General features: G+C 39.4%; 1 protein-coding gene and 1 long non-coding RNA gene across 3 annotated transcripts in view; one reads left to right on the forward strand and one right to left on the reverse strand.

The window, feature by feature from the left end:
* LTBP1 (latent transforming growth factor beta binding protein 1) overlaps positions 1-20,925 on the forward strand; it is a 387,949-nt gene that overhangs the window by 114,034 nt on the left and 252,990 nt on the right. For both annotated transcript variants that reach the window (XM_028117233.2, XM_028117231.2), the window contains exon 4: positions 20,747-20,916. In XM_028117233.2, coding sequence (XP_027973034.2) covers positions 20,747-20,916 — 170 coding nt within the window. The remainder of the gene's footprint in view (positions 1-20,746; positions 20,917-20,925) is intronic.
* LOC114219675 (uncharacterized) lies at positions 17,689-18,386 on the reverse strand. The gene is made up of 3 exons (XR_003611434.2): positions 18,298-18,386; positions 18,048-18,204; positions 17,689-17,915 (listed from the first exon to the last, which is right to left on the reverse strand). It is a non-coding gene; the product is annotated as an uncharacterized LOC114219675 (long non-coding RNA).

Below are 20,925 nucleotides of genomic sequence, written 5' to 3' on the forward strand. Positions count from 1 at the left end.
GGTGGTTGAATGTGGGACTGAAAGATGCAGAAAGAGATCTTAATGGGATGAATGGGTTCTGGCGATAAAAGGGTAGTGGGTGAGCGATGTAAGTTAATGACCAACAATTGGCAAAGGAGTTTTTCCCAGTTATTCATGTTTACGAGCTATTTGTAGTTATTTTTTTAAAAAGATTTTATTTATTTATTTGACAGAGAGACAGCGAGGGAGGGAACACAAGCAGGGGGAGTGCGAGAGGGAGAAGCAGGCTTCCTGCTGAGCAGGGAGCCCGATGCGGGGCTCGACCGTAGGACCTTGGAATCATGACCTGAGCCAAAGGCAGATGCTTAACGACTGAGCCACCCAGGCGCCACTGGGCTGCTCGGTTATTTTTTTTTAAAAGATTTTATTTATTTATTTGATAGAGAAAGCGAGGGAGCACAAGCAGAGGGAATGGCAGGCAGAAGGAGAGGGAGAAGCAGACTCCCCGCTGAACAAAGAGCCTGATGCAGGGCTCGATCCCAGGACCCTGGGATCATGACTTGAGCCGGAGGCAGATGCTTAATGGGCTGAGCCACCCAGGTGCCCCTATTTGTAGTTATTTTTATTGATATTTCTGTAAGACAACTCTTTTGGGGTAGGTTTATTTTGCTGTTTGAAGTCTTAAAAGGCACTAGAAGGTTAAATACCTAATCTCGCCAAGCAGTAAGAGAGTAAAGATTTGGAGGGTTTTTTTGTTCTTCCCTTAAAACTTTTTACCTCTGTATCTTTCACATGTAAAAAAAATTGTTTTGCTTATTATTATTTTTTTTTATGCTGGATCTAGGACCAATAGTGGAAGATACTGGAAAAAGCAGTTGGCTCTAGATTTGTTTCTGCCATTGTTGAGAGTTAATTTTTTTTTATTTTGGGTAAGTTACTTAATTCCTCAGGCCCTCAGTTTCCCTATCTGTAGAATGACATGATTGAACTAGATGATATCCAGGTCTCTTTAAGCTGTCTGAATACTGCTTTTCATCAATGAAGTTATAGCTGGCCTTCTTGCAGAATGTAGAATACCAGACCATTATCACATGAATTGCAGACTTAGTCTGGGGAATTACACAAAGCCATTTACTGTAATTGGCTTGTCGTGCTCAGTGAGTACCACATAATGATGTTATTTTATTGTTCAGTGAGTTAGATTTTACAAATTCCCCAGCTGCCAGAAATGTGATGAATCCTGCTGGCCTTGGCAAACATACTGCTTTCCTGAGTTGCATCGCACATCGTAATAAACCTCATGGTTTTCTGAGCTAATGTGCGAGGTAATGCTATCTTCCAAATGGGGAAAAACTATATCTGTCCCTCTCTCTAAAGAGGACATATTTTTTTTTCCACTTTAAAAATAATTCCATTACCAAATGTAAACATGCATGTGATCGTTTCTAAATTTATACCCTATGCTTTTGCACTAGTGTAAGCAAATAGTTGTTATGAAACTGAAAACTAAGATCTTTATTACTTAAGTAATCTGATTACTTAAAAATTAACAGGAAATGTATCTCTTCTGTGCTTTTAAAAAAAAACAAAAACTAAACATATCCATGTAAAATATTAGTGATTTTGATTGAAAGAAACATGTTTTTAAAAATATAGATGGGGAAGGTTTTTATTCTGGTGATGGTGATAGTGATAGACTTTTATCAGACTAAGCTTCCTGCAGATAACATTTATAAACTCTTGGTAAAATACAACGTCAGTGACCTGAAGATACCGGAGAGCAATTGAAAGTAGACAAATTGGAGAGGAGTTGATTCTTAAAAGCAATGAATTGCATTTGGGTAAATTAACATATGTTTTGGTTTTGCCTGCTGGCATTCCCCAGTCTGTGCAGAGTGGGGTGGCTAGACCTAGAGCAGAAAGTGGCAGTTACTGACTCGAGTCAGAAGATGAATGGCATTTGTGACTGCCAGAGTGACTGCAGAGTCAGACACTTCCAGGAAAGGAAAGAGCCACAGCAGAGGAAGCCCCAACATCTGTATAGAAACTCTGCCCAAATTCCTGGCTGATCCATGGGGAGACGCTACGGTTTCCAGTGAAATGCAAAAGCTGGAAAGCTGAAGGAACTGAGGAGTTCCAGCCAGTGCATACCATAGGGAAATAGAATTTGGAGTTTGAATCTAGCCAAGTAACTGTCTGGCCAAAATTCTTCAGAACAAGATAGTCTCTACACCATGATGTTCATAATACTCTTTCCATAATATACTAATCATGAGAAAGAAAAGGAAATATGACTCCATCAAGAGAAGAAGCAGTCAGTAGAAAACAACCCCAGGATGACTGAGATGTTGGAACTCATGCAATAGGACTTTCAAAGCAGCTCCTGTAAATAGTTTCAACTTCAAATGTCATAATGAAACAACAGATGGGGAATTTTAATAGAAATAGAAAACCTGAAAGTGGAAGTAGGATAAAGATCAATGATGAAAGGAAGTTACCCCATCTGGAGAAAAGGGAAAAATGATAAAAGAAAAGTGGAAAGTCTCAGTACCATTGGGATAAAATAAATTAATACATATGTATATGTAATCTCAGAAGGCGAGAAGGGAGAGCATGTGGCAGGGAAGAGGTTTGAAGAACTAATGGCTCAAGCAAGGTAAATACAAAGAAAACCACACCTAAGGCACTTCAGAGTAAAACAGCTGAAAATCGAAGATAAAAGATAATTTATCTGGAAAGGAGACAGAGTAAAAGGATATATACAGTGGAACAATGATGGAAATGTTGGGTCACTTTTCATCAGGAACAAGGGAAATTATAAAGTGGTGAAACATTTTTCAGGTGCTGAAAAATCCAGTTATCTACTTGGAATTTTATGTTCAAAGAAAAATCTTCACAAATGAAGGTGAAATAAAGATATTTTCAGAAAAATGAAAATGGAGACCATTTGCTGTAGATTGGTACATCAAAAAATTCTGAAGAAGTTCTTCTGGCTGAAGGGAAATGACACCAGATGGGAACTGAGTATAATAGCATGGGGATTTATTATATATGTAGATGTTAAAGTCTTACATTTTCATATATATTACAAGTGCTGTAGAGATTTCAAAGATAGTGAGATCCATGAAGCTTATTCTTACAAGGATGAGAGAGTTATCAATGGCAATTTTATGGTGCTTTTAGTTTTCAGAGTTTTTTAATGTCATGTATTCACAGGATCATGCTCACAGGGTTGTTTGGGAGCAGGCATTTAGAAGATAATATGAAATTCAGATTAAGAAAGAGAAGGAGGTGGTGATAGCAGGTATAGATTAATCACATTAACAGGAACTAGTTGCAGGAGCAGATTAAAATAAATTTTAATGTTTTCAAAGAACTAGGTCCTGGTTTCATTGATCTGTTGGATTGCCCTTGTGATGAGCACCTTGTATGGAAGTGTTGAACTGCTAATTTGTACACGTGAAACTAGTATTATGTACATGGTAACGAACTGGAATTTAAATAAAAACAAAAATATTTAACTTCTGAGAGTTACTTTTTTTTAAAGATTTTATTTATTTATTTGAGAGAGAGAGAGAGTGTGTATGTGCAGAAGCCGGGGGGTGGATGCAGAGGGGCAGGGAGAAGAAGAGGGAAAGAATCTCAAGACTCTGCACCCAGCTGGGAGCCCACCATGGGGCTCAATCTCACGACCCTGAGATTATGACCTGAGCTGAAACCAAAAGTCAGATGCTTAACGGAGCCACCCAGGCGCCCCAGTGAGAGTTACTTTTTTTAACTTGGTGACTCTGAGAGGGTAGGAGGGGAGAGGAGCCTGCTGATAACCTGGTCTACTAGGACCAGGAAGCAAGAGCCAGAGCTAATCTATATGTCTATTCATAATTCTGTAGAATCTGTAAGTAACTAGGTGATCAAAACCTGCCTGATGGGGTTTTGTTGTTAAAACTTAAGCCCTCTTTAACAGTACCCCTTGCTTTCCACATATATCCAATAACAATCTGGAGGACAGTCTTCTGTATTTCTTATGCCCATATAGTCATGTCTGGCTATTTTTTTTTTATTTTTTAATAAACCATAGGGACATACTACATAAATGTTTCTGAATCATGATCTTCTCACTTAAAAGAGATCATAGAAACTCTTCCATAACATGGATATAATTCCTTTTAATGGTTATAATATTCTGTATTGTCAATGTTCTGATTAATTAGACGACTCTTTAAAGGGCAGTTTGTTTCCAGTATTTTTTCTTTTTTTTTGCTATTATAAACAGCGATTCAGTAAACATGTCAAATATATCCTTACATACTACGTTTTTATTTCTTGTAAGTGAATCATAAAGAATGTGATTACTCAGCTAATGGGTATGTTCATTTTGAATTTAGGTTTTTCTAGATTGGTTTCCAAATTCTGTTACCATTCATATTTCTACCAGTGATGCTCAGAATACCCTCTTCCCGCTTTATATTCCTATCAGCAGGAATTCTGTCATTTTTTTTTCAAATTTTGGTAATTTGAAAAAATTAGCAAAGTAGATGTCAAAAGCAATTTTAAGTTTGTATCACTGGTGTGGTTGGGATGCTACAGTGTTTTAGATTTACCCTTCAGTGCACCTGGGTGGCTCACTTAAGTTCTGACTCTTGATGTCGGCTCAGGTCATGATCTCAGGATCATGAGATCGAGCCCTGCGTCAGGCTCTGTGCTGGGTGTGGAGCCTGATTAAGATTCTCTCTCCCTCTCCTTCTGTCCCTACCCCCCTCTTTCTAGTTAAAAAAAAAAAAAATTATTCTTCAGTAAATTGCCCATTCATATCCCTTGTCCATTTTCCTATGAGGTTTTGTTTTGTTCCTGTTGGGTTACCAGTTTTGTCATTAATTTAAAAGAGATCTCTGTATCTAATACCCTTATTTTTTATGTGCCTTGCATATACTTTTTCTAATCTTGTATTTAGTATCTTTTATAAAAGAGTCTTTTTATATACAAACCATTTCTGTTTCTTAAACTCAATATAATTTTCCCTGAAGTCAAATTTGAGTTATTGGCTTAGAAATTCCAGTGGAAAAGGGGGCGGCTACTCTCAGAGCAAAGCTCTCCTAGTGTATATGGGAGCTGGAGAGGCACTTCCTTCATCACATTCTCTGAATAGACCTACCAAGCCAGGCCTTCAGTTGGATATGTACCAACCGAAGTTTATGAGTTCTTTTATCCTGCACAGGAAGATCCAGTGTGGCATGATTTACTTGGTTGGATTTTGCTGCCTCTCATGTACTTTTGTACTCATTGTTCTCCAGACATATTGAAATAGCCATATTTTTTTCACCAGGTATATTGGTTTTAGGAAAAAGCCCAACATTTCCAGCAGCGTGGATCTTGCAGGTCCTGTACGGCAGTGGGTATTTTGTTTCAGCTGGATCAAGCCCTAAAAGAGGATTGAAACAGATGTTTGAATTTGGTTAAATGCTTTCAATATTTATTACTTAGGTGACCTAGTTTAGCAGCAATTGTAATAGAAAAAAACAAGGCCATTTGGGGAAAACAGAGTTTATTGCATTCACCTTAAAAATTGAAAGAATTTTCTTTTTTATGTAGCTTCAATGTGGGAAAATAAAATATTGAGAGATTCTCTTTCTACTTGAACAGATACCTAAATGTATACTACATTAAAAACAAATACATCCTATATGAAATATTTCTTAATGTGATTAGAGAACAGTTTTGGAGTTAGGGTTGTTGATGTGTTTATAACTGAATTTCAGAGCTGGGGGACTTGGGAGGTTGTCTCATAGATCCCTCTGCTTTATGGATAGGACTCTGACCCTTGGCTTACAGATTCAGTGGTATGATTTTAATTTACCAAATCTGATTCAGTGCTGTTGATCCTTCCTCCATCTTGAATTCTGTGAATGCCTTGCCCTGGAGAAGTGAGCTCTTGGATCCTTGTACCCATTGCATCTGTCCTTGACACTCTCTAGATGCCCTTCAAAGAGCTCTGTGTAAGGAAGATGTTGGTAATCAGGAAGGGGGAAATAGTGAAAGAGTAGTTGTGTTTGACATGTTCCCACTATCTTGTTCTATTTTTCCAGGTTTACAGGTAATGAGAGGGAGTATATGAAGTTAGCATAAACCCAAAAATCATGAATGTCTCTTCCTGCTGCCACCAGGGTCCATGATGGAGAGTTGACTAAAAAAATTCACATAAATATAACAGCTAACCACAATGCTGGGGAGGAAGAATTTGGAGAATGAGCACAATTAAGTATGAAAGTCTTCCTAGGCAAGTGGATAGAGGTTATTTCCCATGTCTGGCAAACAGGATGTTAATTCCTTTATTGCTGTAAGGGGAGGGTCATTGGAGAATGTAAAGCATTAGGCCTGCCGAGGCCGAAATCTCAGTGTGTTCAAGGAGTGGCTACTCAAAGAGTTTCAGAAAGCAGGAGGCAAAAAAGATTGAAGTGATAATATAGGGGACGGAACCATAGACCTGATCGTTACCGTAGAATTGGTGTCTTAAACAGTTGGCTAAAAGGGGACAAGAACATACTTGGGATTTCCTGAGATGAACAAGTCTTATTGCTGTATTACCAGAAATCCTGGAGGCTGGAGGTCAGGGCCTAAGAAACCTGCCTTCTCCCTTCTTCTCTGACTGTAGTGCTATTTTTTTTTTTTTAAATAGATCTGGGATCTTTATTATGTAAGTTTTTTTTTCCTAATTGTGGTAAAACATAGATAACAAAATTTGCCATTTTAACCATTTTAAGTGTATAATTCATTAGCATTAATTACATTCAGGGCATCGTACAACTATCACCACTGTTTCCAAAACTTTCCTCACCCCAAACCAGAAACTTTGTACCTATTAAACAAAACTTTCATCCCTTATCCCTATTCATTCTACTTTGTGTCTATAAATTTGCCTATTCTAGGTACCTCATAAAAATTGTACAAAATTTGTCCTTTTTAATCTGGCTTATTTCACTTGGCATAACATTTTCCAAGATCATAACATGTGTCAGAACTTCATTCCTTTGTAGAGTTGGATCATATTCCATTGTATGTATGTATCACAATTTGTTGATCCATTCATCTGTGAAGGGCATATCTTGGGTTGTTTCTACCTTTTTGACTATTATGAATGATGCTGCAATGAACTTTGGTGTACAGTTGTCTTTTTGAGTACCTTGCCTTCAGTTGTTTTGGGTTTATACCTTGAGCGGAATTGCTAGATCATACAGTCATTCTATGTTTTTTTGTTTGTTTATTTGTTTGAGGAACCCCCAAACTCTATTTCATAGCAGCTGTGGTGCTGGGTTCCTTGACAGTTGCAAGCCCATGGAGGGCTTTCCTTTCTAAGTGTATCAGTATGAACAACTGACCTCAAGGTTGCTGAATGGGACTATAAATTCTGAACTCACAGTCTTAAAAGAAAAGATCTGAAGTTACTTATAAAACTTTGAAACAAATGTTGCTTTTCTCTTAACTATACTGAGTCATTTCTGAATATGAACTCGAATATAACCAGAGGGGTGAAATTCTGTTTTTGTGCTGTCCTCCTTACCTGGTGGAGGAGAAAGAAAGAATTGACCACTCCAGAGGGTGTGTCAGGTATTGTGCTAGGTATTTCCACACATTTCAGGAAAAAAAATGAAATCACATTTTGTGTTTGCCTTCATGTTAATGTTGTGAGGTGGATGTTATTACCCTTAGATTACAATGAGGAAATTGAGGTAATTCTCCCCTTCCCATGGTAAGTAGTAGAGTCAGGATTTGATTCCTAAAATTTGATTAAAAAACCTTGCAGTTGGCAGCTTCCCAAGAGGGTAGAAGCCTTATTGTTTACATTTTGGAATTTTTTTGGATTGTATTTAGGTTTCCTCTGGCCTTTCTTATTAGTCCAGATAAATCGATGACGACAGTTCCTTTTTAGTTTGTGTTCAGGGACATTGTCTCAAATAACCAAATGTGCCAGCTCATTTTTGACAAACTAAGGACTTTAGTTATTAACAATATTTCCTTCCATGGTTACTTGCTAAATAACTTAATCCAGGTCAAGGTTCTGATGATTTTAGTCTTCTGGGTTTTTCAGGGCTGTTGAATAGTTACCTCATTCTTGGCAGATAGGATATCTGCCTCATTAGCATGTAGCCTCTATAATTAGCGATAGGAGGAAAAAGGGGATATGCATTGCTGAAATTTTCCATTTCATCCTTTTTTTCCTCTCTCGGTGTTTGTTGGTCTCCTTTTTTCTTTTTGTGAATAAGTAACATTGCTATCTTACTCATAGAGTGTTTTCTCCTTTTCAGAGTACTTGTAAGTATGTGATTTGATCCAGGTTAAAAAAAATCACAAAAGGTAATTGTTGTAGGATATTTATATTTTGTAAACTCTTATAGAATAGTTTAAACACAAAAATAACAGAGAACATAGTATAAAAATACCTCACAATACCCACGCAGCAGTTTTCATGCTTAACCATCCAAAATTAGTTGTTTTGTTTATACTCAGTCTGCTTCTCTCCCTCCCTCTGAAATCAATCTATAAATGTTTCAGCATGTGTCTGTAAAAGATACGGGCCCTTAATAAGTAGCTGTAAGACTATTAGCCTATCCAAAACAAATAATATCAATAAAAATCCAGGCATTTAAATTTCCCTAAATGTTTCATAAGTACTTCCTACTTGTTCACATCAGGATCGAAACAATGTTCATCCACTGCAGTAGATCTATATTTCTCAAATCTTTTAAACTCCTCTCTTTTTACTTGAAATTTCTTGCAGAAACTATAGATTTTGTTTGTTGTACCCCTGTAATGCTGACAGGTATTCTGCCCCGCTGAATTTCATATAAATGTGTATAGATCTAGAGGCTTGGTCAGATTCGAGTTTGATTTTTGATTGGACTTCTTCATAAGTAGGGTCCTGCTCTTCTATCAGAACGCACTGTCTCTCTTTGTGATGTTAGCAGCCATTGGTGATCAGCACCTACATTTTATAAGGGCTTGCAAACAATGGTGTTTTAATCCTGTTCCTTTTTTACTTCCTTTCTTCAATTGTTTGACTGGGCTTCAGTTTGTATAGGGAAGGTAGTGGGCATATTAGGCTTCTCCAGAGAAACAGAACCAGCAAGGATGCGTGTGTATGTAAAGAGATTTATTGTTGGGGACTAGACCCAGGTATAGACCCAGGGGAACGAGTGGTGCAGGTAAATTTCAAACAGTCTGCTAAGAGTTTGCTGTTAGCCAGGGAGGCCTTCAACTCACCCACATTATGAAGGGTCATCTGTTTACCTGGTGCAGTGACTTAAGCGTTAGTCTCATCCAAAAGTATCCTCCAAGTTGACATACAAAAATACCCATCACATGAGGGTATACTATGCTTGATTCTATCCTTTCATTGACCAGTTTTGAAACGAGTTGATTATCAGCATTTTCCAAAGGTGAGTTAGGATTTTTTTGTCGTCGTCATCTTTTTTTTTTGAACAACTCGGGGCTTGAACTTATGACCCTGAGATCAAGAGTCAGACGTTAACCAACTGAGCCACCTAGGTGTCCCCACTTGTGATTTTTTTTAAATGAATGAATGTATTTAAACACATATGAAATATTTCAAATCATCACTTTTTCTTACCAGTGCTGAAATTGTTTCATCCTTGGCTAATGGGGGCTTCTTCAAATTATTCCCTTAGACCTTTTGACCTTTTGGATCTATAGTGACATCACCCTTCCCATTTCTGATAGAATTTGTGTCTTTCTTTGCTTGTTTTTTAAAATCAGTCTAGCTAGTTTTATCAGTTTCACTGATCTCAAACAGCTTTTGGGTTTAGTGATTTTTCTCTATTTCTGTATTTCATTGATTTCTGCCCTGACCTTTATTTCATTTCCTCTCCATTTTGAGTTTCATTTTTTTTTCTAGTTTCTCTATGTGGAAGCTGAGGCCATTGATTTGAGATCTTCATTTCTAATACAGGTATTTAGCCCTACACGTTTACTCCTTGATAATGGTTGAGCAGCATCCCATAAACTTAGATAGGTTGTGTTTTCATTTTTCAGTTCAAAATAATTTTGAATTTTTCTTTGGATTTCTTCTTTGATCCTTTGGGTTTTTATTTTTAAATTGACAAAAATTTGCATATTTAAGGTCTATAATGTGATGGCTTGATATGCATACACATTGTGAAATAATTACACAATCAAGCTAATTAACATTTATTACTTCACAAGTTATTGTGGTGAGAACACTTGCAATCAACCCTCTTAGAAAATTTAGACTTGCAAATATCATAATATTAACTATAGCCACCATGCAATATGTATGGTATATATTAGATTTCCTAGGACCTGTTTATCTTTTTTTTAAACTTTTTATTTAAATTCCAGTTAGTTAACACAGTGTAATATTGGTTTCAGGTGTATAATATAGTAATTTGATACTTCTGTATAACACTTGAGCAGTTGTCACAGCAAGTGCCTTCCTTTATCCCATCACCTGTGTGACTCAGCCCCCACCCACCTCCCCTCTGGTAACCATCCATTTGTTCTCTCTAGTTAAGAATCTGTTTCTTGGTTTGTCTGTCTCCCTTTTCTCCCTCTATGATCTTTTATTTTGTTTCTTAAACAAAGTTTAAGTTTGTTTCTTAAACTCCACATATGAGTGAAACCATATGGTATTTGTCTCTCTCTGACTGATTTTGCTTAGCATAATATTCTCTAGCTCCATTCCAATTGTAGCAGATGACAAGATTTCATTCTTTTCTGTGGCTGAGTAATATTCCACACAAATGCTACATCTTCTTTATCCATTCATCAGTCAATGGAAATTTGGGCTCTTTCCATAATTTGGCTATTGTAAATAATCTGTAAACATTGGGGTGCATGTATGCCTTTGAATGACTTTTTTTGTATTCTTGTATTCTTTAGTAGCACAATTGCTGGATCTTAGGGATCTTAGGGTAGTTCTATTTTTAACTTTTTGAGGAACCTCCATACTGTTTTCCAGAGCGGCTGCACCAGTTTGCATTCCCACCAACATGGCAAGAGGGTTCCCCTTTCTCTGCATCCTCGCCAACACCTGTTGTTTCTTGTGTTGTTTATTTTGAGCCATTCTGACAGGTGTGAGGTGGTATCTCCTTGTAGTTTTGATTTGTATTTCCTTGATGATCAGTGATGTTGAGCATTTTTTTAATGTGTCCGTTGGCCATTGGTATGTCTTCTTTGGAAAAATGTCTATTCATGTCTTCTGCCCATTTTTTAACTATATTATTTGTTTTTTGGGTATTGAGTTTGATAAATTCTTTATAGATTTTGGATGCTAAACTTTTATCAGATGTGTCATTTGCAAATATCTTCTCCCATTCTGTAGGTTGCCTTTCAGTTTTGTCGATTGTTTCCTTCGCTGTGCCGAAGTTTTTTATTTTGATGAAGTCCCAATTGTCTATTTTTGTTTTTGTTTCCTTTGCCTCAGGAGACATGTTTAGTAAGAAGTTGCTACAGCTGATGTCAAAGAGGTTACAGTCTGTGTTCTCTAGAATTTTGATGGTTTTCTGTCTCACATTTAGGTCTTTTATCCATTTTGGATTTATTTTTGTGTGTGGTGTAAGGAAGTTGCCCAGTTTCATTCTTCTCCATGTTGCTGTCCATTTTTCCCAACACCATTTGTTGACGATGAAGAGACTGTGTTTTTTCCATTGGGTATTCTTTGCTGCTTTGTCGAAGATTAATTGACCATGCAGTTGTGCGTTTATTTCTGGGTTTTCCATTCTGTTCCATTATCTTTGTGTCTGTTTTTGTGCCAGTACCATACTGTCTTGATCACTACAGCTTTGTGATATAACTTAAGGTCCAGAATTGTGATGCCTCCAGCTTTGCTTTTTGTTTTCAAGTTTGCTTTGGCTATTTGGAGTCTTTTGTGGTTCCATACAAATTTTAGGATTGTTCTAGTTCTGTGAATCCTTTGGTTGCTTTGAAGTTCACAAATTTAGTTTGGTTTTTAGTTTACAAATATTTAGAGGATTTTCCAGAGATCTTTCTGTTACTGATTTCTGATTTAATTTCATGATGGCCAGAGAACATAGTTTGTATGACTCAAATCCTTTAAACATTACTGACACTTTTTATATGCCCAAATGGTCTATCTTGGTAAATACTCTGTATGCACTTGAAAAACATGTGTTCAGCTGTTGTTGGGTGTGGTGTTCTATGAATGTCAATTAGGTTAAGTTGATTGATAGTGTTAGGTCTTTTATATCCTCACTGATTTTCCGTGTGCTTGTTTTGTCCGTTTTTTAAACGGGTATTGAAACAGGAACTAAAACAAAATTATCTGTTTCTCATGGCTTTTTTTTTTTTAAAACAATTTTTGCTTCACATATTTTGAAGCTCTGTTATCAAGTGCACAGCTGTTTCGGATTCTTGGTGTCCTCTTGATGAATTGACCCTTTATCCTTATGGAATGATCCTTTTTATCCTTAGTAATAATCTTTGCTCTGAAATCTACTCCGCCTGTTACTAACATAGTCCTAGCTACTCCAGCTTTGTTCTGATTCATGTGAACATGTGAAATCTTTTCTCATTCTTTTGCTTTTAACATGTCTGTCTTTATAGTTAAGGTGGGTTTGTTGTAGGCAACTGTGTAGTTGGGTCTTGCTTTCTAACCAGTCTGACAAGCTCTGGTTTTTAATTGAGTTGTTTAGACCATTTCCTTTTTTTTTTTTTTTTCCCCAAGCACTTAATTTCAGCCAACTTCATTTTTTATTTCCGAAGTGTTGGGATTATTTTATTAAACTTTCCAAGAGGAGGCCTTTCCTCCCTGCTTCTTAAAATTTCCTCTTCATTACAGCTCTTTGATTATATTTTCCCCTCCTCTAGGAACTTGGGATTAGATGGGTTGAGAATTCCTGGGATGTTTTCATGTAGCAGTCATGTTCGGAAGAGTATCTCCTAGGGGCACCTGGGTGGCTCAGATGGTTAAGCGTCTGCCTTCGGCTCAGGTCATGATCCCGGGGTCCTGGGATCGAGCCCCGCATCAGGTTCCCTGCTCAGCGGGGAGTCTGCTTCTCCCTTTCCCTCTGCTGTTCCCCTGCTTGTGCTCTCTCTCTCTCTCTCTGTCAAAAATAAAATCTTTAAAAAAAAGAAAAAGAAAAAGAAGAGTATCTACTAACCAGGGCTGTGTGGAGACACAGGTTCCCTCTCGGGGACCAGTTGTGAGACACCTCAGATTAGACATTTCTTTAGAGAAGATGTGGAGGACCATTTGAAGACAGGGCAGATGTGGGAAATTGTAGGTGCAGCACTCAGCTTTGTCTGTTACCCCGACGGTTCACACCAAGCCCCGAACACGTGTGACCTTCTTGGCATAACTAAACACGTATGGTCGATTGGACTCGCCCGCCTTAGAAAGCATTTGGCAACTCTTTTTCTACCATCTCTTCATGGCACACTCCCTTCCCTTGCTAAGTAGTTTAACAAAAAGTTCTTCCCAACTCTATGTTGTACTGTTCCTGCAAGGGCTTCTAGTAAATGATTTTTTTAAAAATCTCTATTCCATACCATTTTCAGTGATAGGCTAGCCCCCCTTGCAGGTTTCCAGCCAGGGAACCTGAGGCCAGGGCTGCGTCCCTGGCCTCATAGGGCTTACAAAACACATAGGAGGTTGTGCAGGTTTTATCTCCTCTAGAGCTTTTCATTGCCATTCCTACAGGCCATTTGCTCTTTACTCATGTCTATTAAAATCGTTTGGGGAGAGTAGCACATGTTGAGAATAGGGTTTTTCAGCTTTGGCCCTACTGACTTTTGGGGCCAGGTAATTCCTTCTTGTGGAGGACTGTCCTGTACGTTATAGGACATTCAGTAGCTCCCTGGCTTCTCCCCACGGGATTGAGCCCCTTACCTCTGAGTTGTAACATTTGAAAATGTCTCTGATATTGCCAGATGCCCATGGGGGCAAAATCACTCCCAGGAAAGAACCACTTGCCAAAGAAAATTGGTTCCCAAAGTACTTGGTTGTGTTTTCCGTGTTTATCAATGATGACCACCACAGTTTACTTCATTTCCATGCTTTCCCTCTCCCCCCGCAATATCTACCTTCTTTCATTTCATTTCCTCAATCCCCTACTGGTCTGTCCCCTACACTTAGATTTTTCATATACTCTTTTCTTTCCTTCTGTTCTCCAGACTTTGTCTTTGCTTGTTTCATTTTACTTTCACTGTGTGTGTTCTGGCCGACTCCGGCTCTCCCTTATCCTGTTACTGGCAGTCTGTCTGTGCTGTCTGTCTGTGCTGCCCTTTGATCTCATCATCAGCAACCTTTTACTTCCTAATCCTTTCCTTGGTCTGGAAGATAATTCTGTATGAATGGGCTCACCACAAAAATTAGTCTCCCTTCACATGTGTGTTATTATGCCTCGTGACCTCTTCTTAGCCGTATGCTTTTTTTTGGTCCTTCCCTCTGTGCTTATCAGCCTCGAGAACTCTGTTTCCTCCGTCAGACCATAGCTGGCATCTCCTGTACTTGAGCACACACAGGTACATGCCTGTTCCTTGAGTAGCATGTACCCCTGCTTCTGAACAGTTTGGAACCCATGCAAGTCACCTAGGATCGCTTGCATTTTGTCAGGAGAAACTGACCCTGGAAGTCTGGAGGTGACCCTTCGTGGCTTCCTCCTCTAGCTCTGTTTTCTTCCCCTTCTGGTTTCTCTTAGTCTTGATTATAAACCTGAGTATGCTACACATCGGGGAAAGGTTTGGATTGTGTTAGACTGGCCTTCTGTGGGAAACATTTTATGGCCTGTTGGGGGTTTCCTTCTGTGAGGTCCAAAGCTCTTTCCTTAAGTGGAAAGGGGCTTGTGTTTTGCCAGATCCTCCCACCCGTTCCACAGGTCAAATAATGAATCTAGTAGAAATATGGAAAAGTTTAGTCCATACGTGTGCCAAAAATTGCCACTATGAAGGCAGCAGTGTAAACAGTGTGACTAATCCTTTCTTTTAAGGAAAGAAGTTGTATGGGATTGTTTCCCTGCTGCTTATAAAGATACAGAGGTTTCCACGGATTCGGGTCTTCAGATGGCCAGCCCTTCCCCTAAGCTCCGGCCTCTGTTTCCTTTTCTGTCTTTCGCCACCTGTCGAATGGATGGCCCACTGCAGCCACACTCCTGTCACTGCTGAAAACGCACTGTGAATGGTGCCAGTGACCTCCCCAACCCAGGCGTGGCCTTTCCTCATTTCTTTCCCTGCTTTTTCTGTTGCAGTTGGCAGGTGGTCCTCTCTCCTTTCCTCCTAGGAACTTTCTTCCATTTATCATTTCTGGATCCACGTTATTCTTGTTTTTCTCCTAATTTCCCCCCCATTTTCTCTTTATGTCTCTACCCTTACGTGTGAATGTCCTCCAGACCATGTGGTTCTGTGTTCTTTTTTTCTGAAACATTTTTGCCTTTGAAGAAGTTGGCTCCTCTTTGAACATCACTTTTCCTCATCTTGGAGGCTTTCCCTAATTGCCCCTCAGAGACTTGCTCCGTGTTCTGTCTCTAACATGATCACCATCCTCACAGACTGACCCTTTCTTCTGCCTGCCATAACTCAGCATGCTTCTTTGCTGTTTCTTTTCCCCTTGGCCTTGAACAAAAATACCTGTCCAGTCAACCAGGCTCGAAACCTTTCCTTGTCACTTGAGCCCTTTGCCTTTTGTCCCCAGCTGTCCTGCATTTAATCATCAAGTCCTATGGGTCCTTCTGGTAGTTAGCTCCACCCAGCCATTTCTTCATTTATTCCTTTTAAGTGTTGTCTGAATACTTCTTGCCCTAGGAGGTGAAGATTTAGCTTATTTACTTCACATCTTACTCCCCACCCTTTCTCTCAAAATCATTATTTCATTTTCATAGCTTGTGTACACCCCAATAGCACATTTAGGCTTCTGTTTCTTCTTCTGTCAATGTCATCTGTCAAGGTCATGAATAGTATCTGATGACCCTGCATTTTATAAGGCAAGGGCAGTGGCTCTCCCAGTCTTCCCTCCCCTTCTCCTCCTCTTCAAGAATCTTCCAACCTCCTCTAGCTAATTCTGTACATTAATATCACCAAAGCTGGGAACCCAGTTGTTTCTGACAGTTACAGCGTTTGTAATATTTTGTCTGTCGATGTACCACTCAATGCTTGGGTTTCTCTCTCTGTATCTGTCCTTTGCTCTCATGCATGCTTCTCGAAGGAGAGTGTTCCTAGCATCAAATTTGAGTGTATTCTCCATTTTTCTTTCCAACAGTTGCATTTATACCATATAGTCAAGTGTCTCCAAAATTCACAACCATATTTTCCATTCTTGTGACTCCTTTTCCCCCTGGCATCATTCTCCCAGAGCTCCCTGTCTTCCTGATTTCCTGGCAGGCTTCTTTTTAGGGGAAAAATGGGAGACCAGTCTTTTGAGCTAGGGGAACCCAGAATCCAGAATGAGAAGGCCTTACTCTGGGAGTAGGGAGCAGTAAGTTTTGTGGTTTATACAACCTAGTTCCATTCTTTTAGAGAAGAGTACTCTTTTTTTTTTCCCCCTGAGAAGAGTAGAAGTCTGACATCTGGATGCTTTGTTTGCTAGAGTTGGGGAGGATAGCTGCCTTTATATATAGATTTTTAGTTAAGACACCAGTGTTCAGCCCTACTTTTTATCACCCTTTGCTTTACTTGGTTTCAGGTCCAAACCTCCTCTGTGTTTCCCAGAGAATATTGTCTCCTTTGTGCCTTTGCCTCACAGAGTGATTCTTGACCAGTGCCCTTAAGCCTACTGGTTGCAACCCATTAGGGAGTCATGAAGTCATGAAATCAATGTAGTGGTTCAAGACTGTCACTTAAAAAACAGATTAGAGGACAAAAATCTCAAAGTGTCCTACACATGCAAAGGGTAAATATTGTTTCATAACACTTGTTTTAGTTATATAAAAACACAGACCCATATGTACATGTGAATTGGGTCTCAAGTAAAATGGACTTCTTACTGCAGGTTGAACTAAAAGAAATTAGGAGAATATTTTTCAGGCCATGGCTTCCTCCATGCTGCTACAACAGTCAACATTTCTCAATCCACTTTGAATCTTACAGATTTGTTGAAATATCTCTTGTGGGTTTATTAATGGGTACAACAAACCATATTTAGTACCCTGTGTGGCACAGGTATTGACTAATCTGAAGGGATGCTGGAACAGAGACCTAGGGATCCAGCTCTGCCAAGTGTTGACTCCTTATTTACAGGATTGAAGGGACGTATGTCTTGGGGGCACCCAGTGGAGGGAGGAGGGAGGGGCACTAAAGGTCTTGGGATAGCAGCTCTTTATCAGACCAGAATATTGCCATATTTTAATGACTAGTGTGGCTGTACTGTTGGGTAACAGCCAAATGTCAACTCTGAATTAAATCTTTTTTTATTCCTTAAAATTTTAAGGGCATCTTTGGAGGAAGGTGAGATATATAGGTACCTAAAAAAAAAAAACAAAAAACAAAAACCAAAACATTTTGAACCAGAGGTCCTACAGTTTTCATTTCTAACTTAATTTTCTCAAATACTTTAGTTCTCTTTAAAAAAAAAATTGTAATGCTCTGACAAACCTGATGTTCACTAGTGATAGTTGAGTCTCCCTCCCTCCCCCCAAGCCCCGGGAGGAGGGAAGAATGGAGAAAATCCCAATTGGAATGAAAGGAGAGAGATTATTCCTGAAATACTCGGGTAAAAGAGAAGAGTTAAAGAGGATATGTATTTGTAAGGCTTTTCATTTGTAATGGATGATGGCGTTAGCGGGCAAAGTGGACGCCACCCATCAAGGGAGGAAGAGAGAAGAGGATGCAAATCGTGTATTTGTGAAATGAGTGATCGCACAGTTTCCTCCGTTTGCCCCATGTGATGCCGCCATCCATGGTTTTGCTTCTTTCTCTGTGGGGCCGTCATGCAGAGTGGCTTCAGTCTATTCCTGTGTGGTGACACACTGGCACTGGGGAAAAGGAAGGGTGATGGAGAAAGGGAAGCGCAGTTCGGGTGTAGCTCCATATTTGCAATCTGTGACTTTGGCAGGTGCTTCTACTGCAGTTAAGACTTAAGTACCATTACACTGGCATTTACTCACTGCTCATTTCCTTAAGTCCATGATGGCTGAGGGTTGTTGCTCAAGTTCGAGACCCGGTAAGCCCGTCTTCCTTGTTTGTTCATTACTTTCCAGTGAGGTGTTGGGAAAAGGAGCCCATAGGTAAGCTTTCAGCTCATTTCTTGGTGCCTCTCACTTCCTTGATTCAGAAGGGAAAGAAGGGAGGACCTCAAATAGGAGGCAGATCTCCACCCCCCCCCCCCCCCCCCCCCCGGCCCCGAGTCCATCCTACCTGGCAACAGTCAGAGCTGGATGCTGTCTTCTCGTGAACAGGAATACTTCTGCCAGCAGGGGCCAGCAGCGTAGTGACAGGATGACAGCATCACTGGGGAGTGAGTTGCCCCGGAGATGAGAAGAAGGGCTTCCTGTTTTCACGAGGCTGACGGAGTAGACTTGTTCTTATCACTCACCGCCAGATGTGTCCAGCTGTTACACTTTCTACTCAATCCCAACCAAACAAACTTAACGTTCAAACCAACACTTACATCATCAAAACAAAAGTGTTTACAACGTTAAGCCTTACTTAGGCTTTTAGCAATTTAAGTCATTAGTCTAGTGATAGAGGGAGTACCCTTTCATGGAATTGTGTCTGGGAAAACTCAAGTCCAGGGTGGATTTTCCTAGGCTTTCCTGCAACTCCAAGCTTTAGAGTGGTGGATCGAGGTCCCTGACTTGCTAAGAGGGAAGCAGTCTTCATCCCCCCCTCTTCCTTCATTCTCGTGGACGCCTTGTCCTGCAGAATAGCTCATTCATCAGCTCCAGTTAGAGTCAGTCACATAGACTGACTTTATTCAGGACTGTTCCTGCTTTTGAGGAGACACTGTGTGGTGGTGTTTTGGGTGGCTTGACAATTGACCTTTCATACTCCCCTGTCACAGTGTCATTTCTTCCTCTCGTTTAGAGTCCCTCATTAGGGACAATCTTTGGGGCTTTGGGGTACCTTATCAGTGTGATTATATCCCAGTCAACCATTTCCCAGGTTCATGTATCATAGTTTGGAAATATTTTGATTGGTTTAGATGGCTTTAATGTGCCACATTTGATAAAATTCAAGGTTACTACTGGAGAGGTCACCTTTCATAGGCTCAGTTTGCTGCTAAAATGCTCTGTCTCAGCAGTTTTGGTAGCAATTAAGCATTTTTTGGAATTGGTGTATCTTCTTTATATTGTTTGATTATTTATTAGTCTTGCTTAGCTAATGATTTTAGTTCTGTTCCCCAGGGAATTACTAAATCTGGGCAAAGGTTTATTATTTTAAATTTTACGTGCTGAATAGTATTCCATTGTGTATATATTACCACATCTTCTTTGTCCATTCATCTATCGATGGACCCTTGGGCTGCTTCCATATCTTGGCTATTGTAGATAATGCGGCTATAAACATTGGGGTGCATGTATCCCTTTGAATTAGTGTTTTTGTATTGTTTGGATAAAATACCCAGAACTAATATAACACTGTATGTTAAATATACTGGAATTAAAATTAAAAAATTATTTAAAAAAACAGTTTCCATTACATGTAACAAAAGAGAACTGTCAGAAAATGGTTGGGCCAGAGGGTGAATACACAGTCATTGTGTTTAGGAGTCCCCAGAGTTCTTGATTCGTGGTATTGAAGAAATGAGATTGTGATTAGTCATTCTTACCATTGTTATTATTTTTAGGAACTAGTCATTGTAAAACATTTAACCAGAATAGTACGGTTTTAGTTATTATGAGATACAGCATAAAATATTTAAATGTTAACTAGAAAAAGTTGAATGTTTCTTCCTTATCATAATTATATTTCAAAAGATAATTTAAGAAATTCTTTTTTTTTCCAGTTTTTGTGTGTTCAGATTTTTTATGAGCATTTTTTCTTTGCCCTGTGTGACGGAGGTTCTGTGGTACAGGTTAGGAAGGTGAGGCTGAGAGCTTGCCCATCTTCTATCATTAGGAAGGTCCCACGCTTTACTCTTCAGGCTCTGACTGTTGAGAGTTAGTTTTGCATAACTGATCAAGCGCGTGATTTCTTGCATAGCCCTCTTTCTGTTTTTCCTTCTTCCTTTCCCCTCTTTGCATTTCTAATACTGCCTACTTATCAGTGTATTTCAAATGCACTTTTTAAATATATGTACCTACTCATGTATAGGTCATTGTCTTTCTTACATATAAATGTCCTGTGTTCTGCATACAGGCTGTGGTAACTTTGCTCTGAATCCTGTGATAGAATCCACCTGTGGTGGCCTCTTTAGCCTATGCTTCTTGACTAGAGAGGCAGAGTCCCTTTTAAAAAAGGATTCTCTCTTTCTTTCTTTCTCTCTTTCTCTCTCTCTCTCTCTCTTTTTCTAGATTATTGAGAGAGAGAGAGAGTGCACGAGCTAGGGGGAGGGGGAGAGGGAGACAGACTCTGCTGAGTGTGGAGCCCGATACAGGGATTAGTCTCACAACCCCCAGATCATGACCTGAGCCAAAACCAAGAGTTGGATGCTTAACCAGCTGAGCCACCCAGGTGCCCTGTGTTAAGGTTTCTATGTGTAAGCGGTTAGTTCCTTGTGTTATAAATGGTCAGCTATAGTATTTGAAGGAAAAATTGAGCCTTGTGTGAAATCTCTTTCCTTTTGAGTTTAATTTCTTATTTTTCCCATCTTAGCCTTAAAAATCCATAATTAATTTCCCTATCCTGGCTTTGTTCTTCCCAGAGTGACACCCCTTTCCTCACAGAATGTGATGATTCATCACGGCCAGACCCAGGAATATGTGCTCAAGCCCAAGTACTTTGCAGCGCAGAAGGTGATTTCGGGAGAGCAGTCCACTGAAGGTTCGTTCCCTTCGAGATACGGGCAGGGTCAAGTCACGGCACCTTTTCAGTGTGAGTATA

Source organism: Eumetopias jubatus, unplaced genomic scaffold, assembly GCF_037043125.1.
Source record: "Eumetopias jubatus isolate StellerSeaLion01/CBP00866 unplaced genomic scaffold, mEumJub1_p1.0 scaffold_9, whole genome shotgun sequence".
Taxonomy (NCBI): domain Eukaryota; kingdom Metazoa; phylum Chordata; class Mammalia; order Carnivora; family Otariidae; genus Eumetopias; species Eumetopias jubatus.